The following is a 15153-nucleotide window of genomic DNA, read 5'->3' on the forward strand; positions in this document are numbered from 1 at the left end:
AAATGAAAATAATGTCCCGTTATGTATATGACGAAATTTCATGGTGCATTGGATCACCATACTGAGTCTAAACAAATTTCGCAATATGTCCAGCATTTTAAGTCTGGTCGAGAGCAGAAAATAGGCACACGTGGTCCAGTTGTCTTCTCAGTGGATTGTCACTATAAGGAAGAGGGAGGGGGGTACTTTTGCATGCGCTGTAACGTTCAACAATTTTTGCTGGAATTATAGTGCGAACTTAAGGCGGTAAATTTCTCAAAGTTGACAGAGATGGAACGAAGGAAGACGGTGGCGAGCAATGGAAAACGACCTGGGGCCGAATTCACAAAGCTTTTTGTTCGCAAGTGCTGTTTTTCATTGGCTGATCGCCTTCGATCGCTAATGATGTGTCCTCTATCACTATTGTCTGGCACGAGCGCTTTAAGCGTAAGAACACTTTGTGAATATGGGCCCTAGAGTCAGCCAGAAATATAAAGCAGCTGGCTACGATACACTATGGGGACGAGTGAACAAGAAACAAAATGCACAAGGAAAACAGAGGCCACCTTCATGTATCTCAGTAGGCACGCGCCAAGTGCTCATCATTCATAACGCACAGGTGCATGTAATCGTGTTTGTTGCATTAAAGTGTTTCTGTTCTCTCTTCCTTTCTTTCTTCGGGAAGAAAACACGTCTGGCCCTGCTGGAAGCACCAACAGCAATTTAGAAGGCACTGTGCGGAGAGAATGAACCACCAGTAACACATGCCGTGTTACTGACGGTTCACAGTGTACTTCGGGTCCTTGCTTTTTGAGCCGTAAAGAGCGTAAAAAATATCGATGGCGCAGTAGGAAAATGAGAGGTTTGATGTGCACTTGCTGCGGCAAGCGGGACGTGCTAACGCGATGGGAGGAAGTTTTCCATTCCGAGCGTGACCAGCGAACGTAACGTGGAAAGAGCGTCCGTGGTGCGTAATGCTGGCATAATGCGCTTGGCCGTAATCTCGGCATCGTCCAAGCGTGCGCGATCAGATTAGGATCGAGCGTAACTAAAATAAAAAAAAGAATAAGAAAACGCGGGATAGGCAGAGCGAACTGGCCGATCAGAGGGCGTGATGCGTATCAACGTTGCGTAGAAGCTTCCTGTTACATGACCCTGGCTCTCCTCTTGTCCTACACTCAACAAGCAGCCCCTCTCCATTTTTATCTTTAGTCTTTGTTTTGAGAGTTTTTGTTACATAATATTCTTACTCAGGTATGAAAGGTGGCTAGTGCTGAACGGGCGCAAAATTTCACAAGCAAGAGGAAAGAAAGGGTTTGCAGTTTCAGGGTTGACTCAGCGTTTCAAGCCCCGACAAGGACACGTGCAAGAGAGCGCTTGCGTATATATAACCGGGCTCGCCGGTTATTATTCAATCTAGCTCTCCGTCGCAGTTGGTCACCTAAATCTTCGGACACTTCCACACTCCCTTTGTGTCTGCCTTCTTTCCTTTTCTTAGCGCTTTTAGGTTATTCGAGATGAAAGTGCTCCTTGTCTGCGGACTCATCCTGGCTGGAGCCTTCCTCGCTGAGGCTGCCGGTGGTAGGGAGCTGTGCGGTAAGCAAGCTTATTACCCTTAGTCTTCATTATATTACTATGACTGAGTTTTTCAGCGTGACCCATTAAAAGTTATGACAATGTACTTCATGTTGAAGAGACTTTTCTAGCAACAAAGCCAAAGCCAACTGAAAGTCCGGTGACATGTACTTTCCGAGAGCTTAGGCTTCATCGGGCTGGTTTCTCCGCTTGTCATTTCTGGCTACCGTTGTGGATTCATGTCAAAGCGCTCCAAGGCAATCTATGTCGAGCTCTTTCTATATAAAATGCCTTAATTTACGTTTGCGCGAGCCGCGGCTCTGGGCTCGTGCGCATAAACGAAGCAAATATGCTCTTCGTACGTGCGCACATGTTCCGGTTGTTCGCCATTCCTGGTCACGTTACTCTAACAGGGCACATTTCTGATCGTTTGTATTTTATGGCATATGTTTATGTCTCTTAAAACTTGTTGCGCCGAAGCTGGATTGTTACTTCAAGCGCTGCTACTGCTGCAACTTTCTGTTGCAAGTTTTCCCATAATTACTTTCAGGCAGTGCCCACAAGAAAGCAGACAGAGATCTTAAATGTGGGCCATGCATAGCAGTATCTGTATGTCATTATAAAACGAATTTCGGCGCTAAGGAGAACGAATCCATGGTGCTAGATTATTTGAAATTAGTGGTAATGTGCACTATGGGGCGTCAACGAGCTTGGTTTGGCGCCACAACGCAATACAACGTTCGTGGTAATATTAATGGCGCAATAACGAAAGTCGTTCCCGGTGTGTGTAGGGCTGACAAATGTTTTTCTTTCATAATTATTCTGTACGTTATTGTTTTTCAATTGCCGTGAGCACGCTCAGATTATTTTTATGCAATATAAGAACTGTGGAGGTTGGATTGGGCCTGACATGCATTCGTAAATCATTTTTGCCAGATGCGAAAGCCATGCCCGAGATAATTTTTTCTTGTTTCGTGATATACCTCGCCCTTTGGGCAAACAACGTCCTGTTGAAACAGCATTTCTCAGTTCCAAACTTGACTGCTCGAAATTTTTTACTTGAGCATGTCGCTTTCTCGTGCTTCAGGGCCTAGCAACGAAAAGTGACTGTGCAAATAAAAGCTTAGCGTTGACTTTCCAATATCTTCTGCGTGACTAAGAAGTGAAGTTGATCGTTTTGTAGTTTTCTTCATAAGAAACAATGTTAGCGATAACATTGTTTATTACGGGGCTGCTAAACAACACCCTAAAACAACAGAATGCTGAGCAAGTTGGCAGAATTTATTTGAATTCTGGGGCTTTACGTGCCAAAACGACAATTGGATTGTGAGGTACTCTGTAGTGGTGGGCTCCGCATTTATTTTTACCACCAAGGGATTTTTCACGCGCCCCTAATGCACGGACACGGGCGTTCTTGCTTTTCGTTCCTGTCGAAATGCGGCCGCCGCCCGCGGCGGGGATGTGATCCCGCGAGCGCGTGCTTAGAAGCGCAGCAACATAACTGCTAAGCCACTGTGGTGGGTACAAGTTTGTAGAGAGTAATGGTTGGTATTAATTAATTTGTGAAGTTTGTGTTGCGGTTGTCGTTCTTCTTATCACAGCGTTTTGCATGCCTGAGTTTCCGTACCGCAAAATCATTGTATGAAAAAAAAAACTGCAGCATGCTTTTTCTAAATAAAGACCTTTAAAAAAAGTACTACAACGAGTTTTTCTATAAACTTAAAGGTTCAAACACACAGTCATGAACATGAGCTGCGTTGCCAACATTCTCCCATGAAATGTAGGCGTACTCCGATGCCCGTCTATTGTATGGGGCGTACCACTTTGGGGTATTTGACCTTCCTTTTTCACTCGCTTTTGCGTCTTTGCTCATGCCTTTGAGGCTCTGTATAACTATTTCTTGACCAATTCGCTCGTAGTGTTGGGAAAGAGGTATCTCAAGTTAGAACATAAACTATACACAAAAGAAAGCGCCCTGCACCTGTTCTTGCGTTAATCTAAAAGCGCCGTAGCCGATCAGTATTGCAGCGATGAAACAAGGACAAGGACTTCTTATGTACGCTAACTCAGGGTCACTGCTCGCTTCGGCGCTTGATGAAGCCTGTGATTTCCGGTAGCTCTCCTGTTAGCCTTAATATTGCACTTGTAAAGGGCGCATTTTGCTCGTGTGTTATTGAAGATGGCATATCAGACATTGGCTCAATAGTGCAGTCACTAATTTAACTTCTGTAGTCCAGCTTCATCGTGTTTTCGATCACCAAATCGAGATATGTATAATTTTTTGTCCTTACTATCACCCTTTTAAATTTCGGGTACTTTACCTCCCCCTCCCCTCTCTCCCCAGTGTAGGGTAGCCAACCGGATCTTTTTCTCTGGTTAACCTCCCTGCCTTTCCCCTTTCCTCTCTCTCTCTCTCTCTCTCTCTCTCGGGTACGTTTGAAGGATTCGTTTTCTACTCAGATAAGTGCGAAGCTGTGTAGTTAATGTCACCGCATGGCAGTGGTCATTGGCGTCACTTTCTGCTCTTTCCTTGCAGTGTTTATTTATTTATTTATTTATTTATTTATTTATTTATTTATTTATTTATTTATTTATTTACACTGAAAACTTACAGCCCCTTCGGGAATTATAGTAGGGGGATTAACAATACAACCGAAATACCAAGAAAAGGCCCAGAAAAACGCGCCATCAAAATGAAAACTCGACGACTAAAGGTACAATGGAAACACAAACGCCAAGCGTGAGTAAAATGCAGGATACATGACACCACAGGGTTACAAGGTACTACAGGGTAACGTTGAACTGAGTACAGGCTGCCGCCCAGTTTCACACCGTACTATCGATTTCTTGTAACAAGTTACGCATACATAATGTCTCATCCGACAGCGCATTCAATTGGTGATTTAATATTAATGAAATTTTCTAATTTTACGGGCTAAAACCACCATACGGTTATGAGGCACGCTATAGGGGGCGGACTCCGGATTAATTTGGCCACCTGGGGCTCCTTAACGTGCACCGCATGCATGATGGTGTTTTTTTTTTTTCATTTCGAGCACATCTGAACGCGACCCCTGGGCTAAGCTGTGCAACGCCAACGCCACTAAGCCAACACGGCAGGCCATTCCATTCGTGAATTGCGTTGAAAAAAAAAACCAAATACTTGAGAACATTAATGCGACACTTTTATCCTCTCACTTTTCACTATTTTCTCTTCGCTACGATATGAATTACGGAGGGAGAAGAAGCTCGTATTTATCAATACCTGTGCGATTATTCTAAATGTTGTAAAAAAGAGTTTTAATCCTAATGCTTTCCCTCTTGAGGAAAGCGTTTTCCCAATCAGTCTTTCCTGAAATAACTTCTGAAGAAAAAGTTGTAATTACCGCTTACAAACCTTGTCGCGCGTTTCTGGAATCCTTCCAACGCATCCATTTAATATTTCTGTGATGTGGTCCCAGGCAACACACGAATATTCCAAAATCGGGCTTATATTGGTAAAATAAATAGTATCTTTCAGGACGCGAGGGGCCGTTTTTCAAGTTTTTTTGAAAGAAGTATAGTAGGCAGCAGGCATTTTCCGTAATCTCAACTGTGTGGAAAGTCCAATCTAGGATAGGCGCGAAAATAATACCCAAGTGTTTTACCCTGCCAACGTTTGTTACTAGTTTGGTATGCAGGAAGTAGGATCAATTAAGTATTTGTCTCTTGTTTGTCAACTGAATGTGGTAACATGTCTCAGTGTTTAAATGCATTGCTCGCGTGCCACACCAGCTACAAACCTTATCAATATCTGCCTCCTGAGTAGTCATGCCAATAATGCGCCTGACAGGATGATACGGCGCATAGCATCACGGAGCATCGTAGGTCAACGGTGAAGTCATTTATAGATACCAGAAACAATGAGGGTCACAGCACAGAACCCTCTGGCACGGTAGACAATACATCCGCAGATGTTGACAATTCACTATTCTGAACGGCACGTTGCTGGCGCACGCTCAAATTATCACTAATTCGTCTGATAACCAGGTATTCCTCGGGAAGACAGTTTGTACAGGCGACCGTCGTGTGATACGACGTCAACAGCATCCAGCTGCTCACCCTTATCAAAACTCAAGGCGGTATCATGAATAAACGCGGTAAATAGCGTCGTGCACGATAAACCGGAACGGAAAATATGCTCGGAAGCGTCAAAAAGTTATTCTAGCTAATGATTAATTGAACTTGGGTGTATCCCATTATCCACCCTTTTACAAGAGACAGAAATCAAGGACAGAGGCCTATAGTTGCACTCCTTATCGTTGTTATTTACAACAAAGCTGTATATAGCTACCCTCCGGCGGTGGTCGATGTCCATCCGTCTATGCGTCGCCTTGACAGTAAAAAATATTTATCTCTAGTTTCTCGCGAATGCTCTGCAGCTCTCAATCTAATGGAAAATCTAATCTCAACCTAATCTAACTGAAACTGGAGACGACTCTACCATCACGCCGAGCTTCATTTACTCGTCGTAATTAGTTCACAGCGAAGTTGTAGACGTTTCAGAATTACGTACTTTTTACCATTTTCAATGCACCGCAATACTTCCTTCGGGTTCGGAACTATTTTCTCGGCTGACGTGGGCAGGTGCTTAGCTTTAGGTCGGCCCGGAATTTTGAGCACTAAACTTTCAACTTAGTATATAAGTTAGGGTTCTGCGATTTCCTGAATGCTTTATATACCTGAGATTTCTTTTTTTACGGATTTCCGAAGTACTTTGTTCATTGAAGCTTTTTCGGCAGTATTTCTCGATGACGTAGCTTTTTTGAAATCAATTTATTAACCAGAGAAAGAAGTTTTTTCCTAAAAACATTTCCAGCTCTTTCTTTGTCAAAGTGGGCACTATTGTAACATAATAACCCCATTTTTATAAAAGAAAATCTGGCAGGCACATCCTAGCTAATTCGACTCTCTTGCATGTGACAATAGCTGACACCTACACGTGGTGACGCCTTCTTGTTATTGCTCTCGTAGATTCCGCTAAAGCGTTCATGTGGACAACGGCTTAAATGATTGAGTTATGGGGTTTTATGTGCCAGAATCACGACTCGATTATGAGGCACGCGGTAGTGGCGGGCTCTGGATTAATTTGGACCACCGGGGTTCCTTAAAGTACACCGAAATCTAAGCACGTCAGTGTTTTCGCATTTCGCCCCCATTTAAATGCAGCCGCCGCAGCCGGGATTTGATGCCGCGACCTCGTGGTTAGCAGCCCAGCACCATAGCCACTAAGCAACCACGGCGGGTCGCAACTGCTTATAATACTGCATTTGAATCCTACTTGGCATCAATAAAGAACGCGGAGTCTGCCTTCGTCTAATGTTCTTCCGTCTTTGTTGAAGACTAACGTTAATAAATTTTGGAGTGTAATTAACCCTATATGTGACGTGTATATAGCTTCGGAAGACTCGACCAAATCCTGCATCCCGGTTGAACGACGCGCTGCTACCCTTAACGACACATTTATCCGAACTGTTTCCATCGCTTGGAATAATGCCCTACCTACTACTCAGCACTAGGATTACGTATGTAGATATGCCTCCAGTGATTGTCGCTACTCCTGGCCTTGCGAAACTCATCCAATCAACTAAACAACACTCCTAAGTAATTGCTGTAGAAAGCACATAATATTCACGAATATTGACTTTCTATAATGTAACGCATTTTTAAGCATGAAATGCTTTTAGCTCCCATTATGCCAAAGCCATTATGCGGGCAGATTGCGAGGACAAAACGAGATCATCCGGGCAACCAGTCAAAAATTAAGAAAATGCAATTTATCCATGGCCCTAAACCCTTCTTAAAGGACCGCATTACATGCGCTAGTTACTGCCCAAACAAGTTACAAAAATATTCCTTCCGAGTTCTTCCTAATGTCTGTTCGCAATATCACTCAAGCTGTAACTTCTAGTACGCTGATGTTTTATTTGTCATTTCCAATAGCGACATTCAAAAGGCAGATAGAGGGCACCACACATTTCCCATGTCAACCTTTGGCGCTGAGCGCTCTTTTGAACGCCAGCGGTCCGTGAGTTCCGTGGCGCTGGTTTTGAGTCGCTTCGAGAGAAGGCGCCACGCTGCGTGGCGCTTCTACCCGCCGGGGTGGCTTAGCGGTTGTGGTGTTGCGCTGTTAAGCACGAGGTGGCGAGACCAAATCGCCGGCCGCGGCGGCCGCATTTCGATGGAAGTGAAATGAAATAAAACGCCTGTGTCCCGTGTAATAAAGGCACGTTAACGATACTCCGGTGGTCAAACTTAATCTGGAGTCCCCCACTATATGATGTGCCTCATAATCCAATCGGGGTTTTGGCACGTAAAACCCAAGAATTCAATTCAGTCTTCTAGCTGGGCAGTGCGCTATGCCTCCCTGGCGTCTTTCACTGCATGTCGTGTGGCCTTCAACCGGTTTTCTTCTTCTTCCTGGGCAGCGTCCATATAGAACAATGTGCGGTAAGGCGTGGTGTGGTGTGGTACGGTGTGGTGTGGTGGGATGTGCCATTGTACACATGCACTACACCCATTTTAAGAGTGTGGCTAGCAGCATCTCCAACCAATCCCTTTTGCTGGTTGCAATTTCATGCTTAAATCTACGCTCCATTAGGAGAGAGCCAACATATTTTTTTTACATCAGTACAGCATGGACTAATGAACAACTGTGAAACACATCTTCTCCTGTAAAACACAGCTTGCAATATTTACGCTCAAATTGAATCGTATCCTTAATCATTCGCCACAGGCAGATTCTATTTTTTTAGAGTTCGCAAAACCACTTCACAGCATATACCATGAGCTCTTGATCTTTCAAAACTAAATCAACTGAACGTTGACAGAAATGACGATGTGCATTGAATGTTTCCTTACTAATCGCATGCATTTTGTTACTGCAAATAGCTGTAATTTGCCACTAAGTGATGTAACCTCCAGTGTGCCACAACGGTCGGTGCCGGCATCTCTCTTATTTCTTATTTACATTAACCACCTCCCTGTTCTCTAACATTCCCCTTTTTGTCGAGAATTGTGCTCTCTTGCTCGAAATATCTGCTTCTGATGACGCTACCCACCTTCAGTATGACCTTAATACTATAGCTAACTGGTGAAAAGACTGATTAGTGGAACTTAACGTTAACCATGAAAAATGATGCGCGTACCCCGAACAACAAATAGCCCACATACATATCACTTAAGAAACTTAAGAAAATGCGGTCTCTGGCCAATAATGTTTCCCTGGCGCTTGTCGACTCATGTAAATGTATTATAGGTGCACACATCGCCACCAACTTAGCAGGGACGGTCCATGCCCACTACGCAATTAACAATGCTTTCTTTGACCTCCCTTATGCCTCTGTAACAACTACTTATTTATGAGGCACTAGTATGTCCCAAGTTGGAGTATACAAGCGCTGTGTGAGATTCTACTCAGGAGAAACTAAGTTAGTGCATTAGAACTTGTTCAGAGTAAGTCAGTTCGTTTTATTTTGTGTGATTATAATGAAACCGCAAGTATATCTGCGATGAAAACTAACCTGACGCTCGCACCACTATTATCTCGTCGTAAAATCTCGCGTTTAACTATTTTTTCACAGGCTTTACCATCATTCGACTTTACGCGACGTACTAATTTGCCAACCACAGTACCGATTTGCTCTAATTGATCATCGTTATAAGGCTGGTCTTGAATCATGTCACACTACACCTTCTTTTCGTGCTTTTTGCCTCGTTGATCCGCTGACTGGAACCACATTCCCGAAGAAGTTGTATTTATACATGATGACCAGCAATTAGGAACAGCTCTCGCTAACGTTGCATAATCAGCTGTGTTAATTTTTGCTCATAATATAACCACCTGCTCACCTGTATATAACATGAATTTATTATGACCACTTATTTAGTAGAGTATTGTGAAGCACTCGCTAAAATTGTATAATCAGAAGCCTCTGTAACTTTTTTTTGGCGCACTGTGCTTTTGTTCATGTATTTTCATTTGTTTCTGTAATGTAATGCCCTCTGTAATGCCTTTGACTCCTGAGAGTATATTAAGCAAATAAATAATAAATCCAGAATTTTGCCTCCTGTAGCAGTATTCCTCAGAGTGTGGGTGTAGGCCATTTGGTGATTCATGATTTTGGGAAGTAGCCGCAAGCAAAACACGAGACTTGAAGAAAGGGACCGCTTCGTGTTGTCCCTTTCTACAAGTCTCGTGTTTTGCTTGCGGTAACTTCCCAAAATCAGTATTCCTTGTTGGAAAGTCCACGAATTGAAAAAAAAAGTTTGAATGTCCTTATTAGCTCATATAGACAAGAGTGGTGTGCGGAATGAGTAACATTAACTGGACGTCTATTGTGCCGCTAAAGGTCAGGTATATTGAAGTTTCATCCGAGCGAAAATGATCTCAGATGATGGAGCAGACAGTTTTGTTGACAAACTGGGTAATGGATAAATGCTATTGCCACTGGGCGGTTCATAATAAGAAGCAACCACTATATTGTTGTCATTAGGGATTAGCAGTCTGCACCAGACAAATGCACATGGGGTATCGACATAGCGAAGTGAGACGCTTTGTAATCTGTTGTGCACAAGATTAAGCACTCCTTCGTCACGCAAATACTTTCCGTGTCGTGGGACTAATATGACGCGGACGCTCGGGAATCTCGGTTATACGCGTAAACCAGGGGCGAATGCCATAAATTGGACGACATGCCTAAGCTGCACGCACATACTTTTCGTTCTTTTGCAGGGAAGAGCAATGAAGAAATCAAGGCAGTTCTGAAGTGCATGGGAGAGCACGTTCCCACTGAGGTACCACTCAACAATTAATTAATTAATTAATTAATTAATTAATCATGCCATTACGGCTATGAGCATCGAAAAATGAGTAGGTCACTGCAGATTATTGAAACTTGTCTTAGCGGTTATAACTACACTGCCTAATTAAATGTAATGACTTTTCTTTCAGCTCAGAGGCAAGGCGGCAGGAATCATCAGCAGCAGGGGAGACAACCTGGCCGAGCTTGTTAAGAAGCAGTGCGACGCAGACATTGACTTTGTGAGTGCAGGCACTCGAGACTTTCGGCTGTAGAAATTGGTTCTGGTTGAGTGACGTAGCAATGCAGGGGAAAAAATATGTGATTACTCCTTTGGTACTCCGTTTAGTCCCAAATGAATAACAAATATATTTACGTGCACACAGCAACATTTTATAAGTATTTGGTGAAAGTTTAAGATATGTCTGAGTACTGAACGCTTTACAGATAGAAAGAGTCATCCTGCAGATGTTTCTCCACAGAAGGCACCTGAACTGGTCCATAAGTTTCATAATACTAAAGACAGTGTCGATAAAAAAATTAAAATCTAGAGGAAGTATTCTGTAAGTGAGTAGCTTGTCAGGATTAGGCGAAAAATTGCTGCGCATCTGTCAAGCTCGACGTTCAGTCTCTTACTGTAACCTCACTGTAGCTGTGGGGTTGAAGACTAAAACTTCAATTTAAAATATTCGCAAGAAGCATAGGAAGTTTGAAATGCGAAGTGTAAAATAAGCAAAGCGATGTTGCATGAGCGCGGTATTGTATTTTTACCCCATTATTACAGCCTTCCGCTTTTTACCACATTCTGCAATAGCAGAAAATACACCAATATGTGCAAAGCTACAATTGGCTATCGAAGCTATGGTCCCGTCTCCTTAGCACGCCCATTTTGTGAGCCTTAATCACGATACTGGCTAAACAGTAGTGATTGCACTACACGTGAACCAGTAGCCAGCAAAAATTGAGTGTGGGTACTGCACTATAGTTAGTAAGGCTGCCAGTATGGTAGAAATAGTGTGATATGCAAAATCACAAAAATGTTACAATGAAATTGGTGTCATTTCCTGGTTTATCAGGCCATTTCTATTTGTGCGTATGACAATCAAGTGGTGTGAAAAGGTGAAGGAAGAAAGTTGCTAACGTTCCCAACGCCTTCAAGTAAATGAAAATAGAAATGTTCTGCTCTGGTTTCTTTTTCTACTTTTTCCCAAGTCCTTTCTTTTCCTCTCGAAGAAAGTAAAGCACGTGCTCATAGAGCTAAGCTCATCGAAGGCTCTTCAGTTTCTCCCTTCGAGGGAGTGGTCAGATAGCCCCATGCAAGTAATTTACTTCAATTACCCTGTTCGCTCGCACTTAACGAGGCTCAATAAAAGCTGTTGAAGGGATTTGTTATACCCTTTCAAAGCGACGATGATAGTAATATTTTGGCACTGTTGCTAATACGTTACCACAAGAAGGCATGGCTGCAGAAAAAAAAAATGACGGACACATTCAAATGGACACAAAACAGAGCGCAAAAAAAGGCCTGCGCCATGAGTAACCCCTAATTAGTTTGTTTCGTAGCACTTTTACTCGTGTCAGTGTCTTTTTAGAACGCTGCACTCTAGTCATGAATAAGCACCAACTCCTCACGATTTTGGTTTCACTGATTATGAAACATTAGTTTTCGAGGGCCACTAATTCAATTTCCAAGGGCAGTTCTCCAACTTTTAACACTGTGGCACTGTTTTAGGCCTCCAAGAGGTTTTATTTTATAAATCCATCAAGTTGAGGCTCTTATGGCTACCTAAAATAGGAGTATACATTAGGTGATATGGCCACTCTTTGCATTTAAATGGTTCTACTGTTCTTCTAAAACGGGGTATTGAGAAGTCCGGATTTCGTTTCCATATGTGTCGCTGTAAATATTGTCAATGAGAAGTAAAGGAATAAAATTATGCAGCATGTTCACTTGTTGAGTTTCGCTTGCAAACCGCGTGAAAGAGAAAAAGCACTTCTAGAAGGTGTGCCGCTTCGAAGTTATCATATGGAGTGTTTCAACGTGGCGTGAAACATCTACATAGCAATGGCAGAACGTAGGACAAAGTTTGAAACGTGATTGTCGGATGACTTTTGTTTTCAGTTGGCGTGTAGCGGTGCGACAACAAATAGCATGCTTTGACGTAAACATCGACCTCATACAAATTACTTTGTACTTTTTTCTTAATGTAGGTCGAGTTGCTGGAAACGGTGTTCTCAGTAAGTACTCTTAAATTTCGTAAATTTCTTTGCTTAAAACTAATTTTGCACTACGTCGAAGCGAAAGCTTCTGTAGTTGCATCATTTAGTGTAACCTTCATGCATAAATATCAGAGGGCTCCTAGTAATTCTACATTGGTGTAGTTACCTCAAAAAATGTGATGACATAGCAAGTCATCACATTTACACACGCTTCCACATAAAAAAAGAAATTATGTTATGCAATGAAAGCACTGTTCTCAAATAGTGTCACTCGATAAAGAAAAAGAAAATGGCTTCATCGAGGGAACTAACACCTTGTTCTACCACGTTGCTTATATCGGGCACAGCAAATGTATACTTTTATGCTATTATTATTACATGCCAAAATACACAGTGTAGTCGAGTAACTTTCAAATGACTTGGCTGATTAAAAACGTCATCATGTCTGTAGGCATTATTTCCACCAAAAAATGGCCTACAATCCTTGGGAAGACATGTATAGTCTTCACGAGGACAAGTTGGACCGTAATATCCAAACAATAGGTAGCAGCTGCTTGAAACGAAACTTTGCGCTTAAATTTGTTCTACTTATCGTGGAAGCCGCAACAAGCATGCCCTATTTGAGACATTCCAATCATTACGATGGATAGACCCCCTCCCTCTTTCCTTTAACTGAACGAGTCTTAGGTAATTAAAAGTACAAAGACAATAGCTGATAAATTCCGGACGGCGATAATAACGTTAACGCCAAAATGGAATGAAGCCCGGCTTCTAATGTAGGCAGCCAGGATGTTGGGCTCGTAGTCTGCAAATATTTTAATAGTATGATCCAAACAGGCAACACGCAGAACCTACAGGATATACATTTCATAGGTGGTACTCGGAGTTTTTAAGCGAGCATGATTTATTCTTTTTAGGGTGACGAGGCGGAAGCCATCAAGAAGGCCTACAGGGAGTGCAAGCCGAGCCGAAGATGATGTGGTTCTGAGAAGCCGCGATTCGTGCAGTGCTCCTCTTCTGAAGTCACCAAGAATGTATTTCTACACGCTGGAAGTGTCATACCAAAATAAAGATTTTCCATATTTGAGTTTTCTTTTTAAACGCGATAGAATTCCTTATGTTTCGCCAAGTTCCATATATAGTGCACGGGAGATAACATCGTCCCTGCGCGCCGTATGCTGTATGCGCGAGTGAAAGCACGCGGCGGTGAGCCGACGATGGCGGTTAAATCTCGCGCGCGCAAGGGAGAAAAGCGGGAAGGAAGCGCGCCGCCTTTCGTCGCGCGCTGGGCTCCGGGGGAAGGGTGTGGGGCGGCGTTGTATTGCGGCAGCAAATACGTATTCCGCGTCCTCGCGCGCCCTATCTTGAAAGCGATTTGCGTTGAGGGCAGAGTCTAGGCGCTTCAACGGCTCATGCCTTTGTGCGTGCTACGTTCTCGCCGTTCAGTTTGCGTTGAAGCCATAGACAACACGAAGCTTACTTCGCTCGCTGCTGCACGGCAGAGTCTAGGTGCGCCGACGACTCATACCCCCTTTGTACGTGCTGCGTTTCGCCACGAAACAACCCCCGCACCTCCATAACGCGCACCCAACTGCCAGAGAAGGTCAACCTAGCGCACCTCCACCTACCCCCCTCCTCCACGACGCTTCACGTCCTGTCTCCTTCCCCGCTTCGCTAAACGCCACCTAGTCTTCCCTCTAGGTGGCGTTGCTTTCCCGCGCTTTCTAAAGCCCCTTGATAATTTGAAAGTAGCGCCATTCTGTGAACTCTGCCGCCGCGCCGCCAACCCTCACACATCCTCCTCGCCCGCCTCTCCACTCGGCGCTTTTCTGACCGATGATTGGCCGCTCCGGCCGGCCACTGCCGTCGCCTTGGAAACGCGCGCGAAAGCGTCGCTTTGCTTGTGTTGTTGTTTTTCTTCGGCGCCATGGGCAGGCCGTGTTCCTCTGTCGCGGGTCGAGCTTTATTCAGCTAATTCGAACTCTGCATTTCGCACCGCGTTATGCCGGGTTGCTGCGCATTTCAGTGCACAAGCCGGCGTGAAAATGGCTTCATGCTTTTCACGATTCCTCGAGGGAAGAACGACATTAGTCGCAGAAAAAAGTGGATTCACAACATCGGACGTAAGGACTTCACTCCGACGAATCACACCGTCCTCTGCGAGGTACTGTGGATTGATTGGTGCATAAACTTAAGAGTGCTTAAGAGTGCGAATGCAAATATTTGTTCGAACTGAGGCTTCTGTGAGGGCACTTACCGTGACCAGTAGCAAGTGTGGAAGCAAAAGTGTCGGCATGCATACTGCGGTATCTGGAATACTGTAAAATATTTGAACCTTTGCTGCTGGTGCATATGGCAGCAATACAGCGCGTGTCATCAGCCAGGCTTCTACAAGTAATAAAGGCAGCATCTACAAGGATTTAGGCGCATTCGCTGTCCTTGGGCCGATTCGTTGCATTTCTACTTTAAGGGACCTAATATTATATTCATATGACGCTTTCATTTCTTCACCGACTTGAATGCTTTTCTGTGTTGCCTG

At 43.8% G+C, this 15153-nt stretch overlaps 1 protein-coding gene across 1 annotated transcript; it reads left to right on the forward strand.

Annotated features, from left to right (window-relative positions):
* Window positions 1–1385: 1385 nt before the first annotated feature.
* LOC142584956 (uncharacterized) lies at window positions 1386–13701 on the forward strand. The gene is made up of 5 exons (XM_075695334.1): window positions 1386–1575; window positions 10328–10389; window positions 10547–10636; window positions 12606–12632; window positions 13532–13701. Exons 1-5 carry the CDS (start codon window positions 1497–1499, stop codon window positions 13589–13591), a joined length of 318 nt encoding a protein of 105 aa, XP_075551449.1. The 5' UTR covers window positions 1386–1496; the 3' UTR covers window positions 13592–13701.
* The last annotated feature ends 1452 nt before the right edge of the window (window positions 13702–15153 follow it).

The sequence above is a fragment of the Dermacentor variabilis genome, chromosome 1 (assembly GCF_050947875.1).
Source record: "Dermacentor variabilis isolate Ectoservices chromosome 1, ASM5094787v1, whole genome shotgun sequence".
In the NCBI taxonomy this organism is placed as follows: domain Eukaryota; kingdom Metazoa; phylum Arthropoda; class Arachnida; order Ixodida; family Ixodidae; genus Dermacentor; species Dermacentor variabilis.